This window comes from Petaurus breviceps, unplaced genomic scaffold (genome assembly GCF_028583685.1).
Source record: "Petaurus breviceps papuanus isolate PSGF00001 unplaced genomic scaffold, PetGlider_PUasm1.0 220, whole genome shotgun sequence".
NCBI classification, from domain to species: Eukaryota; Metazoa; Chordata; class Mammalia; order Diprotodontia; family Petauridae; genus Petaurus; species Petaurus breviceps.
The window spans coordinates 23,310,915-23,321,835 of NW_027185876.1; the positions used below are offsets into that span (position 1 = coordinate 23,310,915).

At 37.6% G+C, this 10,921-nt stretch overlaps 1 protein-coding gene across 3 annotated transcripts in view; it reads right to left on the minus strand.

Moving 5' to 3' along the window:
* Nucleotides 1–10,921, minus strand: part of KIFAP3 (kinesin associated protein 3) — a 204,541-nt gene that overhangs the window by 133,617 nt on the left and 60,003 nt on the right. For all 3 annotated transcript variants that reach the window (XM_069094754.1, XM_069094755.1, XM_069094756.1), the window contains exon 10: nt 559–721. In XM_069094754.1, the coding sequence (XP_068950855.1) occupies nt 559–721 (163 nt within the window). The remainder of the gene's footprint in view (nt 1–558; nt 722–10,921) is intronic.

The following is a 10,921-nucleotide window of genomic DNA, read 5'->3' on the forward strand; positions in this document are numbered from 1 at the left end:
CCTGAGCTATAGATAAAGTCTACAACAGCATTTTAAAACAGCAAAGAATCACTCACAAATGAAGCACTAAATGTTAAAACACAGAATATATATCTTGTCTGTCATCTCACAGCAAATTTAATTTTTTGGAGGGGGCAATTGGGGTTAAGTGACTTGCCCAAGGTCACATGGTTAGTAAGTGCTAAGTGTCTGAGGTCGGATTTGAACTCGGGTCCTTCTGACTCCAGGGCTGGTGCTCTATTCACTCTGCCACCTAGCTGCCCCATCACAGCAAGTTTTACAAGTGAGAAAGCATATATACCCAACTTCACTTCCCAGGCAGTTCTTTCATGCCTTTACTTTGAATCAAATAATGGGGAAATGCAACTATAAATTGTATTTGTACCAGCAGATTCTGGAAGAGATAAGTTCTTCTTGATTATTCTATTATTTGTGTTATTCAGTTCTCAATAAAAGGACGCATTTTTTCCAGCTAAAATTTCAACAGAAAAATAACTCTTTTCCATTAAAGACATTCGAAGTGTGAGTAGCATTATCACTTGTTTTAAAAGAACATACCTAAAAGTGCAGTGAGTTTGGGAAGAAGTCCAACTTGTACCATCTTGTTTCTCAGTCCTGTATCAAAGGACAGATTTAACAAAAGTCTTAGGGTGATATTTAAGAGATCTTCATGTTCACAAGGTACCATTTTCACCAATTTTTCGACGATGTCCATTTCTACCTATAAAAAATAGGACAAGTAAAACTGAAATCAATTCAAAGCAATCAATGAAACCAATTTTTCTTTGTCTATGATAATCTGTATATTTCATATGAAAATATATGCATTATATATATATACATATATATATATATATATATATATATATTTCAGATCAAAAGATCCTCCCTTAAAACAAAAGATCCTTATTTTTCAACATTGACATTTTCCTAGTGATTCAATAGTGCTGAGGATCATGGAACACAGAGAAACTCAGGGCTGGAAGAGGAATGTCTATAAAATACTTTGGTCATCCATCTTTTGCTTAATGAAATCCAAAAAGGGAGAAGCCACTATTTCTAGGGGCAGCAAATTTCATTCTGGGATAGCTGTAATTGGTTAAAAAAGTTTAAAAAGTTCTCCTTACACAAGTCCTAAATTTACCTCTTTACAGCTTCCACCCATTGCTTCCAGTTCTGACTTAATGTGATCAAACTGAACAAATATAACCCCCTATTCACAAGATAGCCATTCATATATATGAAGACAGCTATGGTTGAACATATCCCCCGCCTTTCCAAGACTTCTCTGCTAAATATCCCCAACTTCTTCAGCCTAGACACTACACATTCCTCTTCATTCAGTCCAAGATTACATTAGGTTTCATGGTTGTTATATGATGCTGTTGACTCATACTGTGCTTCCAGATCACTTCAGGATCTTTTTCAAAAAAAACTGCTAGATAGTAGTTCCTGGTACCCAAACACCACAGTTTACAAAGAATCATAAATTATAGGCTACTCAAGGGACACAGGAACTAAATGAAAGATGGGTTCAAATGTATTGTCGCACATCACCAATGATAATAATTTGTGTACAAGATATGGTATAAAAGAAATATCCAAGGACATTTATGACTAGAAAAGGAGTTAGGTTAATCATTTAGCACACAAAACCAATATAGCTAAAATTAGAAGGAAAACAGAAAACTGGAAAAAATTTTAAAGCAACTTTATCTCTTAAAGTCCCCATTTTTCAACTATATAGGAAACTAGGCCAAATGTATTAAAATAAGAACCATTCCTCAACTGAGGACCAAAGGATATGAAGAGTTTTCAGAAGGAGAAATCAAAGCTATCATCACATGAAAAAGTGTTCTAAATCACTATTGATTAAAAAATGCAAATTAAAATAACTCTGAGATACCATCTCACACTTATCAGACTGGGTAACATGGGAGAAAAGGAAAATGACAAAAACTATAGGAGATGTGCAAAAATTGGGACACTAATGAACTGTTGGTGGAACTGTGAACTGGTCTAACCATTCTGGAGAACAATCTGGAATTACATCCAAAGAGTTATAAAACTGTGCATTGCATATCCTTTCTAAGTGGTCTGTATCCCAAAGAGATTGAAGAAAAGTGAAAAGGATCTATACGTATAAAAATATTTATAGCAGTTTCTTTTTAAGAATTAGAAACCGAGGAGATTCTCATCAGTTGGAGAATGGTTGAACAAGCTATGATATATGATTGCAATCGAATACTTGTGCTATAAAGAATGATGGGCAAGACAATTTTAGAAAAATCTGGAAAGACTTATATGAATTCATGCAAAGTAAAGTGAGCAGAACCAGGAGAATATTGTATACAGTAATAGTGATATTATAAGGATCTTCAATCATGAAAGACTTATTTATTCTGATCAAGACAATGATCCAAGACAATTCCAAAGGACTCATAATAAAAAATGATATATACCTTCTGAGAGTGAACTAATGAACTCTGAATGCAAATTGAAGCATATATTTTTTACTTTATTTTTCTGGGGGGGTTTTGTCTGTGTTTTCTTTTGTAACATGTCTAATGTGGAATTATGTTTTGCACAATTTCACATGTTTAACTTATATTACTTGCCTTCTCAATGGGTGGGGAATGGGCAGGAGGGGGGAAGAGAATTTGGAACTCAAATTAAAAAAAAAAGAATGTTAAAATATTTTTTACATGTAATCGAGAAATAATAAAATAAATAAAACAGATTAAAAAGAATTCTCCTTCTAGTGCCCAGATTGAGGAATAGCGGACAAATTATGATACATGAACATTATGAAATGCTACTGCACCATGTGAAATTACGAAGGAATAGGTTTGGAGAAACCTGGGAAGACTTGTATGAACTGGTGCATAATGAAGAGGGCAGAACCAGAAGAACTATATATGTAGCCAGTCACAATTCCAGAGGGCTGAAGATGACTGTGTACCAACTTCTTGGCTACTATGATGGAGTTGGCTTTCTGGTGTTTGAACAAATGTTTTGGTTCTGTCTTCCATGTGGAGTCTCTGTTACATTTCGTGATTCAGAACTATGCCAGCATATTCATAGCCACCATGGGTGCTGTGAATATTGCATTAGTGTCATATTTGGCAATGACGATGGGACCACAGAATATCACACCTCTATTTGGAGGTAGGAGGGCATTAGAGAGAGAGATGGATATCCCAAGATGGATTTACCTTATTCCTCCCTAGCAAGAGAATGGGCTAAAAACAATGGGCTCTGTGAAAAGTGGGAATCGAGGCTATGGAAGGGAGAATCCAGACATTTGGAAAGATGTTTGCCAGGAATACCAATAGAAACAGGAAAATAACTGGCAAGTGTGTGTAACAGAGGCTGGGACTTGCTAACAATTATTGTCTTATGTGTAAAAGCAGAAATAAGCTTATGGAGGAGAGAGCTCAGATGGAAAGGGAGTTGGCTGGTTTGCATGAGCATTTTTCTGTGCCATAGCATTCAGGCTCTCCTTTTGAAGAGCAAAATGGAGGGTCTCAGGTGGTAGAAGAACAAGTTACTGTTCATGTATCTAAAAGGAAGCAAAAAACTTCAAAAGGAATGTGCATGCAGCTTTTGTACAGGCTGGGCATAGCTGCTCCAACAACTGCCAGGAGAATGCATGAGAGGAGAATGAAACAAAGTTATATGAGGAGGCTTCTGATGCTGAAGCTCATCCAATACTAAGAAGAAAGCAGGAGAACCAAGGAAGCCACACAGTGTTTATGGAGATAATTGAGGATTTTACTCAGCAGGAGTTCACTGATATATTAAGTCAATTAACCCAAAGGATGGGAGAATCATTAATGTCCTTGATGGTGAGAATCACTGATGAAGGGGCTGGAGGAGAATCAGTAAATAGCGTGGATTTGCTTGAAATTCATAGATACTATTCAGAATCATTTTGTAAAGCAAGCTTTTAGAGATTACCATATACAAGGAGGTAACCATGCAACTAATCTGTTAGCTTTAGCTGCAGAGGGATGCAAAAATCAATATCCTACTGACTCTATGCAGCCTGGTGGAAATAGACCCTGGTATTCACTTAGAGACTGTATGAGAAAGTTAAAGGAGGAGATAATGAAGACTAAAGTTATGATCAGAAATGCAGACATGTACTGCTATCCCCTCTTAGCAGTTCTTCATAGAAATATCATAAGCGAAGACAGCTTTCCTACTTATAAGCACCTAATTCTGATTCTACTAATTGGGGAAATAGGGCACCCTCTTTTGGAGGTGCTGGACAAGATTTCACAGTTAAGTGACTTAGGGGAATGGAGAAAAGATAAATTTCCTTCTTGAGAGAAGAGTAAATAGGCAGCAGATTCAAAGTCAATAGATTGACAAGAAAAGAATTGTCTACTGCTCTATTAAGAGCACGGATAGATTTTAGATGAATAGATGGTATTACAACTAATGAGCTATATAAAATGTATCATGTATCGAGAAAAGGTACTTAATATTAGATTAAATAGGAAAGTAGGAACCACCCTTACAGATCCTCCTGAATCATTGTATCTAAGTTTGTCACACCTTCAGGGAGAATAGGAAATAGGCCAAGTCCCAGCCCAGATTACAGAAATACACTGAAGAGATTACAGACCACATATTGGTTTAACCATATATTGGAAGAATGGATCAGCAATTGTAGCTAGGGCATTAACAGATACTGGAGTGGAGGCCTCCCTTATCTATGGAAACCCTGATAAGTTTAAATACGGAACTCCTATTACCATTACAGGACTGGGAGGAGTTGAAATATCAGTCAGACAAGTTAAACTAACAAAGCAAATTGGACAATTACCTAAGAAAGAATATGCTGGGGTAATTGTACCCATTCCTGAATACATCACTGGAATAGATATATTGAGAGATATGTCTCTAAATTTACCTGAGGGGAGATACCAATTTGCAGTAATGAAGATAGGAATTAATACAGTTATAGTGGGAAAAATAAAACTGAACCCAATCACTTTACTTGAACCTTCTGAAGTAATTACTTTAAAGCAGTATTGTATGCCAGGTGGACAATATGAAATTACCAATACTATAAAGGAACATATTGAGGCAGGAGTGTTAGTCCCTACAACCACTTGATGGAATGATCCTTTCTGGCCAGTATGAAAATCAGATGGGACTTGGAGAATGACAGTGGATTACAGACAATTAAATAAGGTGATTTCCCCCTTGTATACTGCTCTTTCAGATACTGTTAACTTAATAGAAAGGATCCAGAAATATGATGGGGCTTGGTATGCAGTTAGTGATTTAGTCAATGCTTTCTTTACTATCCCAATAGATTCTAAACAATGGGGTTAGTTTGTTTTCACTTGGCAGGGCAGACAATATACTTTCACCCGCTTGCCACAAGCAGATCTGCTTAGCCCCACTATCTGTCATAGGATTGTGGCTGAACATTTGGATGAATTAGAGTTACCTGGTGTACAGTTTACCCACTCCACACATGATATTATGATACAGGGAAAAGATGTAAAAGAAATGGAGAAGAGTTTGACTCTTTTAATTGAGCATATGAAAAGCAAAGAGTAAGAAATTAATCTTGCAAAGATCCAAGGGCCAGATCAAACTGGAAAATTTTGAGGTATACAATGGAATAAGAGACTGTGAGAGATTCTTCCACAAGTCTGACAAAAGATTCAGGATTTTCCTATCCCTACCGATAAGAAAGAAGCCCAAAAGTTTATAGGATTGTTTGGATATTGGAGGCACCACATTCCACATCTAGGACAGATTTTGAAACCCTGTTACTAGGAAAAAATGTTGATTTGACTGGGGACTTGAGCAGAGTAAAGCTTTTGAAGAAGCAAAAGCTGCTGTACAGTTGGCCCTAGATTTATGGCCTATGCAAAGTGGCCCAGTGAAATTACAAGTGACTGTACAAGATGAATATGCAAACTGGAAATTATGGCAAAAACAACAAAGCCAAAATGTACCCTTAGGATTTTGGTCTAGGAAACTCCCTTTATCTGGAGTTCAATATACCCCTTTAGAAAAGCAGTTGTTAAGCTGCATATTGGGCTTTGGTAGAGTCTGAACAATTGACTGTGGGACATGGCGCAGTATCAAAGCCTGGAATTCCAATTATGACGTGGGTTATGAGTACCCCAGCTTCCCACAGAATTGTAAATGCACAAGGGGCCAGCATAATTAAATGGAAATTGTGTATTCAAAATAGAGTTAAAACAGGCAAAAGTGGAGTTTCTGCTTTACATGAATCTATAGCAAACATAGATACTGAGGGAAATGATATATCCCCTGAACCAAAGCAACAGTTGGTACAGTCCTTGGTAAAACGGAATGACAGACATGATGGATTAACTGAAGAATAAAAGAAACATGCATGGTTTACTGATGGGACAGCAAAATATTTGGGCCATAAAAGACTCTGGAAACAGTAGCCTATAACCCATGTACTAGGTGAACTTTGGAAAGTACTGGGACAGATGGAAGTCGTCAATATGCTGAACTTATGGCAGTACATCAAGCAATTAGAACAAGCAGAACAGTGTCATATATTTACTGTTTCACAGGTGGTAGCTAATGGGTTAGCTAATGGATACCCACGTGGAAAAATCAAAATTGGGAAATTCATGGTAAACAAGTCTGGGGCAAAAAATTATGGGAAGATATATGGACATGTATTTGGTAACTAATTTGTCAGATTTTTTTTTTTTTGCCTTTTCAGAGGGCAATTGGGGTTAAGTAACTTGCCCAAGGTTACACGGCTAGTTTTTTTTTTTTTTTTGTATGGGTGTTAAGTGTCTGAGGCCGGAACTGAGCTTGGGTCCTCCTGACTCTGGGGCCAGCTCTTTACTCACTATGCCACCTAGCCACCCCTAATTTGTCCATTTTTCATGTAGATGCTCACATGGTCCTCACCACACCAGAACATGAGTACAATGCACATGCTGATTGACTAGTAAAGATTGCTACTCAACATATTGTTTCTACTCTGACACCAACTGATGATACAATACTAGCAATATGGGTCCATTAAATGGCTGGCCATTTAGGGGTCCAGGCCACACACTGGTAGGCACAAGACTGAGGTATTAGTATCTCACATTCATTGATAAAACAGGTAGCACAGGAATGTCAAATATGTCAACTGGAAAAGGAACAAACTGTTCCTTGGGTAGTAACTGGAAAGATAGCAGGGGAAAAGTCACAGTTCAAATTTGGTAAATAGATTATATTGGACCCCTACCACAAGATAAAGGATGCAAATTTATATGTACTTGAGTTGATACCTATTCAGGTGTACTCGTGGCTTGTCCTTATAAGAATGCAACCCAGAGAAACACCTGTAAAACTCTAGATCTCCTAAGTCTATACTATGGAACTTCAATGTTAGATTCAAAGTGACAAGGGGTCATACTTCAAAGGTAATGAAATGAAGAGATATTGTATATTAAACAATATAGAATGGATATATCATATTCCATATTATCCACAAGCATTTGGGTTAATTGAAAGAATGAATGGCTTATTGAAAGAAGAGTTAAGGATGTTAAGTTCTAATAATTTGTATCAACATTGGAATGACATTTGCTCATGGCCTTATATAATTTGAATAATAGACCATTGGGAGGAAGTACACCTCTAGCCAGAATGATGACCCCAAATCTGCAAATTAGAAAATAACAAACACATAAGATTCCAAATATTGAGTACTGGATTGTGAGACCAGATGTCCCAGGACTGTATCTAGAAACACCTGATTTGGCAGGATATGATTTGCATTGTTTAGAGGACTTTTGGTTGGACAGAAAAGAAATAAGAAAAATCTTCACTGGAATATGTATAAGAACCCCTAGAAATAATTTTGGACAGATATTTCCAAAATTAGGATTATCAGCCTGAGGAATACATGTATTGGCTGGAGTAATAGACTCTAGTTATCAAGGAGAAATTGTTGTGACATTCCAAAATTTAGGTGAAGAACCTATACAGTTTTATAAAAATAATAGTTCAAGTGATTATTATTCTTTGTGAAATAATACCATTTGTAAAAAATTGACCCTCCTTATGAAATAGCTAGAAGAGGAACTGAAAGGTTTGGTTCTAATGATAGAATAAAATTGGGAGCTAAAGTATGGATCAAACAGAAGCCAGGTGATATTCCAAAAATTGAGGAAATTATAGCACATGGGAAGGATAACATTGTAACTGCTGTTTATTCAGGAGAAGATGATTACCAAATTGTACCCTTAACTCATATATTCTACCATGAATGAGGGTATAATAGTGATCTAGAAGCTCCAGAAGCACCACTGACCCTATTTCTAGTTATTGTTTCCTTGTTTCTTCTTGGCTTTTGTCTGTTTACCTTGCTTGTTATATTTTTTTTCCTTCAGACTTTGTACTGTCTACCTGTAGATACCTGATGACTTAAGCTGGATATCACTCCCTGTCCACAACTGTGATGTGTCACCCCTGGACCTAGAATCAACCACACTTCAGATGCCGGCTAAAGACCTCTTGGGATAGGGATAGCTCTATATCCCATTTCAGCAGGAAGTAGCCATAGAAGAAGAGACCTTCACCTCCTACCCCAAGATTTGGGGTCCTATTTGCTCAAGGGGGAATGATGGGGTGCTTGTGGTCAAGTCCCACCATAAGATGTTGTTTTCTAAGTTTATTGCGAGTTATCCCTATTATACTGTTGTAGAGTTCTGTTGATACCAGTTACCCCTAAATTCCCATTGACCCATGTAAGGGACATAAAAGATCTTGGGGCTGAATGTAATGGTGATGATAATTTGAAGATCTTTCCTGCCCCTTAATAGGCCCAAGGGAATCTGAAGCCCTTCTCTGCCCTTAATAGACCAAACGTAATCCCATAGAGCCCACAGTGGGAGGAGCTTGCTGAAAGGGTGGAACAGGAAAGAGCAGAGCAGGAGCAGAGATGTGAGAAGGCAGAATTGAGGCAGAACAGCTAGCATGAGTGAGGGGCATTTTTGCTTAAGGGAACCTGTTTTGTTTTGAAGGCCCAATGGAAAGAAGGCTTAGGGACGTTGGTGCTCACTGCATTAGTAATATGTACCAACTTCTTGGTTGCTATGATGGATTTTGCTTTTGGCTTTCTGGCATTTGAATAAATGTTTTGGTTCTTACATGTGGAGAGTCTGTTACATTTTGCAATTCAGCACATTAATAGCTGCCGTGGGCACTGTGAATATTGCATTGGCAATATAATGATCTGTGCCACTCATCTCCTAACAGAGAGGTGATGAAACATGAATTTTTTTTCCCAGAAATGGATAATGCAGGAATTTGTTTTCATTATGAATATTCATTACAAGGAATTTCTTTTTCTTTTCTTTTGAATTAGAAATTGGGCAGGGGAGAAAATAAATCCTTTGTTAATTAAAAAAAAATATTCTCTCCCTATGCACTGATGTGAAAGGTATCTTATTCCCTATTTTTCACAGTATGAATTTTAATATTTAGGCCACAAGTACATCATGAGCTTATGATATTTGTTGTCTGACTATCTTTTGCCTCTTTTTGAATTCCCAGTGCTTAGTACAGTGTCTGCCATATAGTGAGCATTTAATACATGTTTATTGATTGATTTACTGAGATGTTAGTAGAAACCTAATTTCTGACAAACTGCTTTCTAGTTTTCTTGGTAGTTCTTGCCAAATAGGGAGTTCTTTCCCCAATTAATTTATATTCTAAGGTTATCAAACACTGGGTTATTAATTTTTTTTCTGATTCTTCTTTATAGAGTATCTTTCACTGATCTACTTTTCTGTTTTCAACCAGGATCAAATATCGTTAATGATTACTGATTTATAATGTAGTTTGAAGTCTGAAATGCTATAGGTAACATACTTTGTAAGAGGGGTTGTTTAGATGTCTCTTGGGAAATATCTCTTGAATCAAAACAAACTATCAATAGTTTGTTGTTGTTTTTGGTCAAGCAATAGGGGTTGACTTGCCCAGGGTCACACAGTTACCGTGTTTCCCCGATAATAAGACACTGTCTTATTAAATTTTTTTGGAAAGAAAAACACCAGAGGGCTTATTTTCAGGGGAGGGCTTATGTTGTCCTGCCTCAGCTCTCTTCTGTGGCACTGCTCTCAATGGCGCCAGCAAGCAAATCACTGGGGAAGAACAGGATGACGCGCTCACTGCTGCAGCTCTGATTGGATGCAGCTCGGAGCGCGGCGTGCGTTTGGGGGGGGAGACAGTGCATACAGAGGTACCGTAATGTAGTGCGTAGCGCAGGGGATCACCTTCACTACAGTAGCAATCTCAATAGGGCTTATTTTCGGGGGAGGGCTTATTTTAGAGGAATCTTACACAGTAAGGGGAGGGCTTATTTTCGGGGAAACATGGTTGTAAGTGTCAAGTGTCTGAGACCACATTTGAACTTTAGTCCTCCTGACTCCAGGGCTGATGTTCTAACCACTGTTTCACCTAGCTGCCCAATCGATAATTTTTTTAAAGCATGAGATTTTATATGAGTGAATTAATGAGCTAGTTAGGTACAGAATCAAGTCAAAACCTTTTACATTACATACCGTGTTTCCCCGATAATAAGACACTGTCTTATTATTTTTTTTGGACAGAAAAACACCAGAGAGCTTATTTTCAGGGGAGGGCTTATTTTAATGAACATTGACAGCAATTTTAATAAACAGGTAAATGTGAACAAAAAAATGTACCTTTTATTCAATAAGCAAATCACTGGGGAAGAACAGGATGACACGCTCACTGCTGCAGCTCTGATTGGATGCAGCTCGGAGCGCAGCGTGCGTTTCACCCAGGGGGGGATGGTGCATACAGAGGGTACCGTAATGTAGTGTGTAGTGCAGGGGATCACCTTCACTACAGTAGCAATCTCAATAGGGCTTATTTT